This window comes from Scyliorhinus canicula, chromosome 9 (assembly GCF_902713615.1).
Source record: "Scyliorhinus canicula chromosome 9, sScyCan1.1, whole genome shotgun sequence".
NCBI classification, from domain to species: Eukaryota; Metazoa; Chordata; class Chondrichthyes; order Carcharhiniformes; family Scyliorhinidae; genus Scyliorhinus; species Scyliorhinus canicula.
The window spans coordinates 191,067,478-191,081,946 of record NC_052154.1 but is presented as its reverse complement, the minus strand read 5'-3'; the positions used below and the strand labels follow the sequence as shown (position 1 = coordinate 191,081,946).

The 14,469-nt window shown below is 48.1% G+C and overlaps 1 protein-coding gene across 4 annotated transcripts in view; it reads left to right on the top strand.

Moving 5' to 3' along the window:
* Positions 1-2,796, top strand: part of prmt3 (protein arginine methyltransferase 3) — a 273,568-nt gene extending 270,772 nt beyond the window's left edge. For all 4 annotated transcript variants that reach the window (XM_038808358.1, XM_038808357.1, XM_038808355.1 and 1 more), the window contains one exon: positions 2,439-2,796. In XM_038808358.1, the coding sequence (XP_038664286.1) occupies positions 2,439-2,498 (60 nt within the window). In that variant the 3' untranslated portion in view covers positions 2,499-2,796. The remainder of the gene's footprint in view (positions 1-2,438) is intronic.
* The last annotated feature ends 11,673 nt before the right edge of the window (positions 2,797-14,469 follow it).

Below are 14,469 nucleotides of genomic sequence, written 5' to 3'. Positions count from 1 at the left end.
AAGGGGCAATTTAGTGTGGTCAATCCACCTACCCTGCACATCTTTTGGGTTGTGGGGGTGAAACCCACGCAGACAAGGGGAGAATGTGCAAACTCCCACATGGAGAGTGACCCAGGGTCGGGATTCGAACCCAGGTCCTCAGCACCGTAGGCAGCAATGCTAACCACTGTGCCACCGTGCTGCTTGTGGAGATCTCAACTTGCGCAACACCAACAGAGGCAATAGCCACGCTGCAGAGTGCGGAAGCGCTTAGTGCCACGAGGAAGCCAAGCTGTGTCCTGGGCAGCCTTCACAATATCTCCCAAGGCAATTTACCAGAGAAACCATGAACTGGGAGTACTCCTTGAACTGAGGCTGTATTACAGGCAACAGACGCCCAAGGCACCGGGAACTTTACAGTATAGCTATGAGACTGGGCTTTTGATGTGACAAAATGATCAGAGGGTTAGATAGGGTGGACAGTGAGAGCCTTCTCCCGCGGATGGAGGTGGCTAGCACGAGGGGACATAGCCTTAAATTGAGGGGTAATAGATATAGGACAGACGTCAGAGGTAGGTTTTTTTACACAAAGAGTGGTGAGGCCGTGGAATGCCCTACCTGCAACAGTAGTGAACTCGACAACATTGAGGGCATTTAAAAGTTTATTGGATAAGCGTATGGATGATAATGGCATAGTGTAGGTTAGATGGCCTTTAGTTTTTGACTTCCCATGTCGGTGCAACATCGAGGGCCGAAGGGCCTGTACTGCGCTGTATCGTTCTATGTTCTAAGAGCTAGAAACAAGAAGGATTCATGCAGCAAGTGCCGTCCAGGCAAAGCAAAACATTCATCGTGGACTTAGATATGGTTCAGGCAGAACATGAAGTAAACGTCTCAACATAAATGGGACATAATTTTCATTGACCAAGCAATTCTCAGGATCTGATTGTGTTTTTGGTGAGACATCTGACCAGTGTTAGTAAATGAGTAAACTGGATTATTGCAGGAAAGCATTGCTAAAGCCAATGGTCATTAAAAGGATGAGCATAGAGGTAATGGGTCACAAATGTGTCATTTGAGGAAATGCAATGTATTAATTTTCTTTTTTTTAAACTTTTTTTTTCAAATTTTAGTGTACCCAATTTATTTTTCCAATTAAGGGCCAATTTGGCGTGGCCAATCCACCTACCCTGCACATCTTTGGGTTGTGGGGCCGAAACCCATGCACACACGGGGAGAATGTGCAAACTTCACACGGACAGTGACCCAGAGCCGGGATCGAACCTGGGACCTCTGCGCCGTGAGGCAGCAGTGCTATCCACTGCGCCACCGTGCTGTCACTAATGCAATGTATTAATAATGGGAGGCTGAGGAGGGGATTATAGCCTTCCATCCATAATGAGTGGAAATACCGCATCTGCACCCACCTGAAGCTGCTCTTTAGCTTTCAGTCAGGGTAACTAACAGGGGGGGGTTGTCTCTGGTGGGGGAGGGGTCTTTGGTGGGGATGGGGTGGGACAGGGTGGCAGCAGGGGGCTCTCCCTTGGACCTTGGGGGCACCTACCTTAAAGAATTACCCCCTTGTCCCACCGCAAGGTTGACTGCGCCAAGGCCACGCTGAAAAATACCAGCGCCAAACCACACTCACGTGAATCCCAGCCCAGAAGACCAGAGAATCGTGGAGGCATGGAGAACCCAGTTTCCAACCCATTAATAGGATGCAACTGGGTCATTTTGACCTATTTGTTTCCTCCCGCTGGCAAACCTCGATAGCGCCGGCAGCGAGATACCAGAGCGTCGGCAACAGTTCTGCGCCAGGTACCAATCCCCTTTTTCTGACGACCCACGAGGAGAACGTGCAGAAACCGCATGGACGGTGACCCAAGCTGGGAATCGAACCTGGAACCCTGGCGCTGTGAAGCAACAGTGCTAACCATTGTGCTACCGTGCCGCCCTTGTATGAAGTACCCCGGGAAGTTTCATTCCATTAATTATTCACTATGAATGGAAGTAGCTGTATTTTGTCAGAATGGACCTTTGTAGCAATGATGGACAGGACTACTGTCGTCAGCTTCCTAAAGCAAGTCCAGATTTTAGGTTTTCCTCTACAGGCAGTGACAGCCATTTATCACAGTTGCCTAATCAAGGGGTGCTTTGGTCAGAGAATTCCTTCAGAATGATTTTCCCCACCATCCCTGCCTAATTTCTTATTTCGCCCATTGTCATTCAAAGAAAGTGACTTTTATGTTTGAGGTGTGACTTGGAACAACTCTGTGTAATTCCTTGTATAGGTTTATTGAATTTGTTTGGGATGATAATGTCGAATGAAGTTTCCGTATTTCAAATTCCACACTCTTCAGAGGGGAAAGTAGATTTTTAATCCACATTGAAGTTGCTGTTTTTGCACATTAGGCACTTATTTCTGCATGCTTAGAGTGATACGTTTCTGTTTTCCTCAGGTGACATCTTGCAAGGGAAGATTGTCTGTTGCAAGAATAGAAAAGATCCTCGGTCATTGATGATAACGATATCAATTGACAACATGAAGCAAACATACAGTCTGCAGTAAAGCTTCATTGCTCCAGTACAAGGTCTGAATCCAGCTGTCCATGATGTGTGCAGTACTGTTTCTCAATAAGTGAAGGTTAAATATTGCAATTCCCATTGAAGCCTATCAAATTAATAAGGTCCTATGATCTGCATTATATTTTTCATGAATAAAGTGATTGAATAAACATGAAGCCTACAGGCCAGCTTATGAACATTAAAAGCAGTCCTATTGGTTATGTTATAAATAATAAACAAACTTCAATGTTATTTGGGAATATTTTATTCTGAGTTAATCCTAAATAATGCAAAGGATGTTATGCATACTGACTCTTCACCTTGAGCCTCCCCAGGTGTGACTGACTTCTATCCAGGAAAGTTCCAAACAGAAATAAAGTGGCAGATTTATGAACCTTTCTTAACTATAAGTTGCTTCACAGAACGACTGTGAACTCGAAATACAAAACATGAATGTATTGCTGAAAAGAGAGACATGTTGCTGAATCTATTTGTCACTCATCAAGACAATTGCAAGAATAACAAATTTCAAATGATCGCAACGATTTAGGCTGCAGGAGAAAAGGGTACTGATTGGTTGGCAACTCACCCCTAATTGGTCAATGCTTTGCCAATGGGAAAGCGATGGGGAATTACAGGCTTTTTTTATTCGTCCATGGGATGTGGGCATCGCTGGCTGGGCCAGCATTTATTGCCCATCCCTGAGGGCATTTAAGAGTCGCCCACATTGCTGTGGGTCTGGAGTCACATGTAGGCCAGACCAGGTAAGGACGATAGATTTCCTTCCCTAAAGGACATTAGTGAACCAGATGGGTTTTTACGACAATCGCTTCATGCTTACCTTTATACTTCTAATTCCAGATTTTTATTGAATTCAGATTTCACCATCTGCCATGGCGGGATTTGAACCCGGGTCTCCAGTTCATGATTCTGGGTTTCTGGGTTACTCGTCCAGTGCCAATACCACTGCCTCCCCCGACTTTTGGGAAATTCAAAGAAGGCATAAGGCTTGAACATATTCCTTTTGTTTGCAGAGAACGGGTCCCCGTGTATGAATGCATGTCGCTTCTAGCAAGCTTAAAGAAGCCAAAGATATGCAGGTTCGGTGGATTGGCCACGCTAAATTGCCCTTAGTGTCCAAAAGGTTCGATGGGGTCACTGGGTTACGGGGATAGGGTGGAAGTGTGGGGGCTTAGGTAGGGTAATCTTTCCATGGGCTGGTGCAGACTCGATAGGCAGAATGGCCTCCTTCTGCACTGTAAATTCTATGGTCTATGAAGCCACGTTATGAGCTTAACTGATTATCTTAAATGGGGTATCAGAGTAGCTATTAGCACAGTCAGGATTGTTCAACAAGTGTCAGTCATATCTGACAACAGACATTTTGTTTTGGGTCTTGCGAGCACTGGCTAATTGAGTACGGTGTATTATTGCCTATTCCGAACAAATGGAGGCACATGCAGTTTCACTTGATCAACCAATCCCGAGAGTGCACAGCCTACGTACCTGACATCACACCAGCACTGAAATTCAGGCACAACATTGCTCAATTGTGCGGTAGGTAGGACATCTTTTTGATCTGACAGCAGCATCCTGTTCGTGGAAAGTGACACATGCGTAGCCACTGTACAGGAACAGCATGAAACAGCTTCTCTAACCTGTTGTCCAGGTTTTTCAGGCACTTTGCTTTTCCAGGGTAATTCGTTATAGAGCAGGCCCGTTTCGGGTCCAAAAGTGTCGCTCTGGCCCATTTGCAAGTTTGCACATTACACAGCAATGATCTGATCAGGATAGCTTTTGTCCCGCTGGATAACTTTGATGCATGTTATTTCTGCCTCAAGCTTCTAAGTGGAGCAGATCACTCGAAGCCCTATTTACAAGTTTGCTGATGGACCAATCTTACAGCGTGTGGAGTTACATGAATCCCAACATGCATATTGACCGGTGAGGATAGGCTTGCACGAGATAGTCGTGGAGAACCCATTTGTGGATTTCTCTACTAACACATCGAGGTTTAACTTTTATTTTAGATCACTGTATAGAAATATATTCCAAGTAAGGGACTATAATAGTCCTTAAAATAGTTCTTGTGGGTAATCATGAGCAAGAGAATTTTCAATGATATTGTCACTGGCATTTCAAGTCCATTTTTAGAAGAGTTTTTTAAAAATTGTTCTTTCATGGTACGTGGGCATCGCTGGCAATGCCAGCCCTTGTGAGTGGCTTGCAAGGCCATTTCAGAGGGTAGTTAAAAGTCAACCACGTCACTGAGGGTCACATGTGGGCCAGACCAGGTAAAGACGGCAGATTTCCTTTCTTAAAGCGGGGACCAGTTGGGCTTTTATGACAATTGATGAGAGTTCCAAGTTCACCATGACTGAGACTAGCTTTCAGGTTATTAATTGAACTCAAAGTCCGCCAGCTGCCAGGCAAGGAATTGAATCTGTGTCCCCAGATCACTAGTACAGGCCTCTGGGTTGCAAGTCCAGTGACCTTACCATTCGGCATATTTTATTTAACAAATTAAATTTGTTACCGTTGACAGAGATGATGATAATTAATTGAGCCCACATTTGAAAGCATGAAACCTTTTTTGTGGATCTCCATCTAGATATGGTGGAGAGGCTTGTGCATGCTGACGATCCCTTGAGCTCCTGGCAGGGTCAAAGGTGGGGGTCTGGTGGGAAGTGCCAGACAAAAAGTAGTGAAAACGTCCTCAAAGAGGGGCTGGTTTAGCACAATGGGCTAAACAGCTGGCTTGTATTGCAGAACAAGGCCAGCAGCCTGGGTTCAATTTCCGTGCCGGCCTCCCCGAACAGGCGCAGAATGTGGTGACTAGGGGCTTTTCACAGTAACTTCACTGAAGCCTACTTGTGACAATAAGCGATGATTATATTATTATAACTGGAGAAAGGGCAAAGAAAGACAGTGCACTGCATCGGTTCCAAAGGCAATAGAAGACTTCAATGGCAAACTGACCCCAGTCATCCTGTCTTGATATGTCACCGAAATCTGACCAGCATTCATCAGAGCTTGTGGACAATGACAGCACCATAATCTCCCTGTGTTAACCAAAGTCCTTCTTCCATTTCCACGTCCGCTGATGGAAGGTTGGTGACAAGGACAGGCCTGTGAACCTCAAAGCCCCTAATCAAGAATCTGCAGACAAGCATCGGATGTACGACGGTTGTTGCCCACCTGCTTTGGGCCAGAGGTGACTTTGGACATTAGCATCTGTGACTAAGCACGCCCCTTCAGGATACCCTCTGCGCGTCCCAAATGGGGAAGGTGCTGGAAAAGGTGCCCTAAAAATAGACTGGTCAATTTTCACCTGGCTGGTATCACCGGCTTTGTGGTCAAAGAAAGTGAACATTGAGTCTTGCAATTTGGAATGTTAGAACACTCCTGGAAATTACCCAACACTATAACGTTCGCTCAGCTGTACTCTGCTCTGCCTGCAGTTCTTACACCCTGGCCCTTCACTTCCAAATCATTGTAAAGGAGAAGTTCCAAACTGACCTTCACTTAAACTGGGCCCTGATTATATTACCACACCATGTCCCTCGATTCACAAAGAGGCCGAAACTCTGTCTATCCCAGTCTTAATCGTTCTCAACAATGGAGCACCCACAACCGTCTGGGGCGATTCACAACCTTCTGGGGCGATTCACAACCCTCTGTGAGCGATGTAATTGTCCCTCATCTGAGTTCCAAACGACCGACCCCTTACCCTGAGACTGTGTCCCGTGTTTTAGATTCCCGATAATCTCTCAGCAAACATTAGATCGGCCATCGGAAAGCTCTCAGTTTCTGTTTTTGTGCTGGTCTGGAACTACAATCGGGGATTTACAACCTCCAGTTGGGCTTTAGTACGTCTGAAATGCAATTTTATGTCGACAGAACGTGGCGGAATTAATATTCATGCATAAACAAAAAATGCGCACCAGGATCCCTTTGTAATCTTCATTGCACTGAATGCCATTGCAGTCTCCTTATGCAGGAGCTCTCTTAGCGATGGTAACTGCCTTTTGAAAGTTTCCATTATAAAAGGCATTCAATTTTAATAAAGTTCCAATGCGGTGCTGGAGCCTCATGGGGAGTTCCGACAGTGAGCCTGTCAGATCATCAGGGAAGCCATGTAGAAATGTGTAATAGACTGAGAAGATACCTATTCAGAGCTCGTGCTGGGCCTCATGAAATTAATATAAGGAATTGTGGAAAAAAGCAGATAGAGCAAATATGCATAGTCAAGAGATTTTTACATCCAGGATTGTGCCCCGAGCAAACACTTGTTCAGAAGATCAGTTCAAACTAATCAGTGTAAAGAGGTTTGAACGCAGCTTTCAAAGCTGCATGTGACATTAATATTTCGCTGGAATTCATCATTATTATTTTTGGCTCCAGGAGTAAATTAACACATATTACACAGGTTGTGCTTGATCCAGACCTTGTGTTGAATCCATGCATCTCAGGTACACAAAGTACATCGATGCCATGATGTGGAGATGCTGGCGTTGGACTGGGGTGATCACAGTAAGAGCTCTTACAACACCAGGTTAAAGACCAACAGGTTTGTTTCAAATCACTAGCATTCGGAGCACTGCTCCTTCCTCAGGTGAATGGAATTCTTCATCTGAGGAAGGAGCCGTGCTCCGAAAGCTCATGATTTGAAACAAACCTATTGGACTTTAACCTGGTGTTGTAAGGCTTCTTACTGTACAACAATCCCGTAATTGCCTTCACCTTTACAAAGGCATACCTTTACCATGCTGCTGTGTTTGGATAGTTGCTGGGAACTCGTGATGGAAAAGCTTGTTTCATGTGACGGTGCATCCCCCTCTCCCCAGCGCGGCCCCCCCCCCCTCCTCCCCTCCATCCGAAGCACCGCTCGATCACACTTCTCGTTGATGTATAGGCGTTGTTGTATCGGGTCTCGCCGTCGGTCTGTGACCTCCAGATAGGTGTCATCGGCCACGAACACAATGGATAATGTTATATTACCCTTGGTAGTAATATGTCATTGTTCTTTGCCTTTTGATCCAGAATGGTCCGTTGAGTTGATGACAAAGAAACCACCATTCATTAGATTGAAACAAAACAAATTTATTGGGCAGCAAGGTAGCATAGTGGTTAGCACTGTTGCTTCACAGCTCCAGAGTCCCAGGTTTGATTCCCGGCTGGTTCATTGTGCGAATTCTCCCGTGTCTGCGTGGGTTTCCTCCAGGTTCTGCAGTTTCCTCCCACACTCCAAGGATGTGCGGGTTAGGTGGATTGACCATGCTAAATTGCCCATAGTGTCCAAAAAATGTTAAGTGGGGGTTACTGGGTTACGGCGAAAGGGTAGATATATGGGCTTCAGTGGGGTGCTCTTTGCAAGGGCCGGTGGAAACTCGATGGGCTGAATGGCCTCCTTTTGAATTGTAAATTATATGATCATTGGATAACAATAAATTAAATGAAGTTCGCACATGCTACAGAGCTATAGTTAATAATAAAGTAATATTGAATCTGTCTGGCAGTAATCAATAATCTAGCAGTCAGTAACAATATTCTTGAGTTAACTTTTTAATCTAATCTACTCTTCATGCTGTTCTCAGGCTATCTCATTTGCCAACTACCCAGCATTCCCTGAGAACTGGTGGTGTCCTCTAATGTTTGAATTACACTGAGATGTAACAATTAACCCTTCACTGGCTTGCCGAAATACATATCATTACAGATAAGAACATAAGAACATAAGAACTAGGAGCAGGAGTAGGCCATCTGGCCCCTCGAGCCTGCTCCGCCATTCAATGAGATCATGGCTGATCTTTTGTGGACTCAGCTCCACTTTCCGGCCCGATAACTCCTGTCGCCCAGGGGGTGGGGGTGGGGGGGTCTCAATCATGTCTCGAATCGTTGAGGATGCCAGGATGCAAAGCGTCATGCCCACTGCCCGGGTATCGGTCATAGATGTGCATGATGCGCAGCTGATGGTCACATATCAGCTGCACGTTCATCTAGTGGAACCCCTTCCGGTTTGTGTAGAGCAGCCTGTCATCTGCAGGTGCTCGTAGCGGGACATGCATCCAATCGATCACCCCCTGGACCCGGGGCATCCCGGCGATGGTGGTGAACCATGCTGCTTGGGCATCTTGGTGGGCTCGATCCACATTGAAATGGATGTATTGGGCCGCGTGGGAATATAGGGGCTCCCTGATGGAACGGATGCACCTGAACACTGAGGTCTGTGAGATCCCGGACAGGTCCCCATTCGGGATGGGCGTGTCCAAGCTCAATCAGTGACCCACCAGGTGCTGCCAGTCCTCAGTGACCTCATCAGAAGCTCAGCCCCACTGCAGGGGATTAGCAGAGCTCACCCCAAACAAAGGACACCACGCACCGTGGCCTTTGTCACCCTCCCTGGCACCCTGCCCCTCTCAAGGCCGACTCCTCACCAGTGGCACTATCAGCTATCCCACTCCACACGACCACCAGCTGTCTCCAAGCCCTGCCTGCCCACCGTGCCCCCTGCTCCCATCCATCCTGCCCCTGGCTAGGTTGTTACAACCTGTGTGTCTCACCCAGGACCCACATCACATGGCAGCTACCCTCCCAGCAGGTGCACACTCCCCTGTCTCATCCCCATCTGTAGGGGCTGCCCCAACACATGAGCCCTCATGGAGGTGATTGGTGGCACAAGATGACTCTCTTCACTGCACAACCAGGTGCCACCCTGCTGGCGGGATAACACACGATGAGGACTCCCACAGTCGACCCCACTGGGAAAACCAGACAGAGGCCGCAGGGTTGCGACAGCCGCCAGTACCCCTGTTGGCAGGGCCGGGTGGTGAGGATAGAGTCTCCCGACATCACAGGCCCAATGCCACTCTCTGATGGGGACAGGGGTGCAGTGTGGAAGGCAACTTATCGGGGGGAACGGCTGAGGGGCAGGGGTGGGTTTGAAGGGGACATGTAGAGGGTGGGGCTGAAGTCCAACTCGGGGTCACCATGTGGTCTGTTGGAATTGGGCAAGGGAATATTCATCTTTATGGCATCTTTGCTCCTCCTGCAGAGAGTGAATTTCGGAGCACAGCCAGCATTGCTCGCGATCTACCTGACCACAGCTGCCGTTATGGACGTGAGGAGGCTGGAGGCACAGGGCCTGCTAGGGAAGGACCCTGTAAAACAGGAGCCTGCCCCAGATGAGCAGGGGTCAGCCGGTGAGGCTCGAGTGCTGGCCATCCAACTGGCTGCTGAACCACGTTCCCGCCAATGGCTTTGGCTGACCATGTAGACCGTGCGGCACCACCCAAGAGAAGAGGAATCGTCAAGACGTCCAATAATTGGGAAATGCCCCATAACTCACTGAACCAATCCAGGGTTTATAACAGTAGGCTGCTCACCCAGGTGAAGAGAAAAATAACCCCTCTGGGACTCCCGAGCTAGCCCAGGAACTTTCGCCACAGACCAGCACTGTACACCATTGTAAAGAGGATACCAGGGGACAAGATGCCTCAACAGAGACAATGACGTTGCCTCCCCATGGAAGGCCAAACCACAATGAGGAGGATCTCAGGAAACCATTTGGAGGAGAGGGCCTAACTCCCCCATTAAGCCTACGCCCAAACCAAAGAAGAGCTCCAAAAATGTAGAGGCACAGCACATAGATTCTCACTTCAGCAATTCAAACAAGGATTAGCCAGCCCCACCCTGCTGTGCGGCCCTACCCAGATCACCCTGCTCCAACAGCACGAAAAAAAAGCCAACCTCAAAGAAGAATCCTCTCCAGGATACATGATCTGACCGGGCCTGCGAAGGAGATAAGCACAGAGTCTCAAAATTCTGAATAACATAAAAAAAAGAGTTTAAAAACCCGATACAATTAGCTCCTTCCCTCAATCCCAGTGAGGACGTAACTTACCCGACCACGCACCTCCACACCAACTATTCACCAATCACCCGGCTGTTGCTCCACTCATCTTCACTATAAATGAGATAAGGGGTGTCTAAAAACTGTAGGATAGTTTTTTTTTATTCATTCATGTAACATGCGGGCAGCACGGTGGCCTAGTGGTTAGCACAACCGCCTCACGGCGCTGAGGTCCCAGGTTCGAGCCCGGCTCTGGGTCACTATCCGTGTGGAGTTTGCACATTCTCCCCATGTCTGCGTGGGTTTCGCCCCCACAACCCAAAAAAAAAAGTGCAATGCTAGTTGGATTGGCCATGCTAAATTGGCCCTTAATTGGAAAAATGATTGGGTACACTAAATTTATTTTTTTTTAAATTAATGTAACATGGGCATTGCTGCCTGTGCCGCATTTATTGCCCATCCCTAATTGCCCTTGACGGGGCAGTGAACAGTCACCCACAAGAGTCACATGTAGGCCAGACCAGGTAAGGATGGCAGAGTTCCTTTCCTAAAGGGCATTAGTGAACCAGATGGGTTTTTATGATTATGCACCATTTAACAATGGTTTCATGGTCATCATTAGACTTTTAAATTACACATTTTTATTGAATTCAAATTTCACCATCTGCAGTGGTGGGATTTGAACCCACGTTCCCAGAGCAGTACTCTGGGTCGCTGGTTTACTAGTCCAGTGACAATACCACTATGCCACCACCATCCATGTCACTTGGAAAGGCTAAAACTATGACAAATCGTAGAACAACCCTCAGGATCTCTCAAAAATTCCACCCATGGAATCACTACAGTTCAAAAGGAGGCCATCAGGTCCATGGGGTCTGCACTGACCCTCCAAAAGAGCACTCTGTCTAGACCCACTCCCCCTCCCTACCCCCGTAACCATGAGCATTCATCATGGCCAATCCACCTACCCTGCACAACTTTGAACTGCTGGAGGAAACCAGAGCACCCGGAGGAAACCCACGTAGACACAGGGAGAATGTGCATAGACGTTGAATGAAGCACCTTCATCACTGCCACCTCGGGCAGCACGGTGGCGCAGTGGGTTAGCACTGCGGCCTCACGGCACCGGTGTCCCAGGTTCGATCCCGGTTCTGGGTCACTGTCCGTGTGGAGTTTGCACATTCTCCCCGTGTTTCCGTGGGTTTCACCCCCACAACCCAAAAATGTGCAGGGTAGGTGGATTGGCCAGGCTAAATTGCCCCTTAATTGGAAAAAAATTCAAAAATAAAACTAGGATGTTAGGCCACGGTGGAGGGAGTGGGGAGGTGACACGACATGACCGACTATCTCCAATCCCTCTCGTCGAGCATCGGGAACAGGAGACTGTAAGGCCAGTACTCAGGGGCCCGAATCGATCCCAGGCCTCGAAGACCGGATACAATGTGCTTCTTCGAGCCTGATGCGCCCAGCCTCCAAATCAAGATTGCTAAAGCATTGCAGCTCATTTTCAAACTCAAATTGGGAACTCGCCTCCCATTTCTCACAGGAGACCGGGTTCACACAAACTCCTTGTCCACCCCCAATTCCTGAGTCGGTCAGAATAGACATCCCACCATGCAGCAGGATTTCTCAGGGCTGAAGGGAGTTGCTCTGTCTCAGAGAACCAGCGTTCTCTTTGCACGTCCACCATTTTCTCTCCAGGATCCTTCGCAGTGCATCAAAGCGAGCACCAAAGACCTGCACCATGGCGCCGTGATCATCATCCAGAACATCATTCGCATTGGCAGCCGGCATCCCGACATAGACACAGCTGAGGGGTAGGCCAGCCAGCGGCAAAGCCGCCCTGCAACCTGGGTCCCACCCCAGCCAACTCCGACCACCTCAATCAAATGAGGATTCCCTCTGATTCACCAAACCCCAACCAGGGTCATCCAGGGACAGAGTGCAAGACGTATGTCCCAAAAAAGATATTTATAGTAAATGATTGAAAGACGAGTAGAACCAACGCTCGCAAAAACACAGCTGCTCCTGCACTCTCGTGTTACGTGCCCCTGTGGAATAGTAATAAAATAATAATAAATAACCTTTATTGTCACAAGTAGGCTTACATTAACATTGCAATGAAGTTCGGGTACACAGAGGGAGAATTCAGAATTCTCAGCTGGTATGGGAATTGAACCTGCACTGCTGGCCTTATTCTGCATCACAAACCAGCTGTCTAGCCCACTGAGCTAAAGTATTTCTGCAGAGCGTTGCTGCATCCTCACTGGGAGGCCATTGAAATAGGTGCCCTGGCCACGCAAAGGTTGCAACAGGTACGGAAGCTACAGTGGACCTGCAGGATGATGGAGATGGTGCAGAGATAGCAAGGAGGGCAAACTCTGTGCGTTACCCTCTGCCAAGTGGGAGTCAGACCCCTCAACATTGCCAGTGATGGACTAAAATGTCAGCGTGTATTCGCATCCAGTTTGCTGCCCCGTTGAAATCCTCGGCTGAATCCTCTACAGCAGAGCTTGCCTGTGGCCTTCCCCTTCTGGGAGCCAGCAGCCTCTGACTTGGCTGCAGCCCACTCATGGCAGATGCTGATCCCAACATCTTTCTTTCCAGGGGATGTACAGCACCAGAATTTGAGCTGATGGTGGTGGCAAGTGTCAGATCAAGTGACGAGGCCCCTTCTCGACTGTTGCTTTCTCCCTCTACTTTCTTGAGCTGCACCAACTGGACAAGAGACCATTCTTCGGAGTCTGAAAGCAGTGAATCAGAAGGGGAAGGCTAGTTTGAGGGAAGGAGGTTGGGTTGTGAAGGAGGTGGTGCGTGGTCACACCATCAGCAGCTTACTCATCTTGCCAGATGGAGCTGGGAGTTGAGAAGGAGCATAAAGCAGGGACATACCATCAACCTCAAATGTTCTCAGCAATGTGGGGTGCCGGGGGACTAATCGTGGAAAGGCCCATGATGCTGAGGGCCATCTAATTCCGCAGGGCTCAGGAAATGCAATGATCATGGTCTCCCACCAACTTGACTCTGTGGTCCTTTTATTGGAAGCCTGAAAGCTGGAGGTTTTCGAGGGCAGTGAGAGGCGGGTACGGAGCATTGTTAGGTAGAATTATTAGGTTTATGAAGGTGATGTGGAGTATCTGGGTGTTAGGGTTAGGGTTTAGGCATCGCTCTAAAGTACTGGGGGTGCTGCTGGTTGAGTAGAGTAGATTGAGAGGTTGGTGGTCAATGGGCAGGAGTTATCATGTGAAGATGCATTCACTAATCCTGACTGCTCACATCAGGTCATTAGGCAACTTATGACACGACTGCCAGGCCCTTGGGCCTAGTCTCTAAACAACCCTCTCACTGACCACCTTCTCGCACCCCATTCTGAGGGTGCATCTCATGATCCCCAGCACCATCCCCTCCTCCCCCTCCCTCCACACCCCATGGGACTAAGGCAACTCTCCTCCTGCCCACCTCCACCGCTTAATGCCTCCAGCATTGAATTCTTCACTTTGGAATCCCATCTCTACTCCGGGGTGGACTTTTTAATGATGTTTCAAATTGTAGCAATTTTCTTCAATGCAGGTTCCCTTTAAGGGGGACAGCCTGCCTTTAAGAAGGGGTGGCTGGCTGTGCCACGTGATTTCCAAACAACGCTATCTGGTCCTGCCGCTGAGCGCAGAGGACACAGGCAGCGTGTTGAAGAGGAAAGCAGCACGGGGGGAACAGATCGGACCAGCGTTCTATTCACTCTGCTGAGGTGCGTACAGCACATTTATGCGTTGCCTACCTCGATCGAAAGGTGTATGGGCAGGATGCGACTTGCGGCCACTCCTGTAGCCAATTTTTAGTCCTGAATGTTTCCCGATAAAGTAGTTTATTTTATTTAAATAACAGCCACACAGTTGCTTTCTGTGATGCCACAGCAGGTAAGAGATATTTATTGCTTTGAATTTATACTTGTCAGGGTTTTTACCAACTTGAATGAAGTACACTTGGAGCTCATGTTGTGACTCATCGCTCTGTTTTCCATTGCTGTCCTTTTATGCTTCTGTTTAAATAATAACACTTCAACAACAACATTTGGG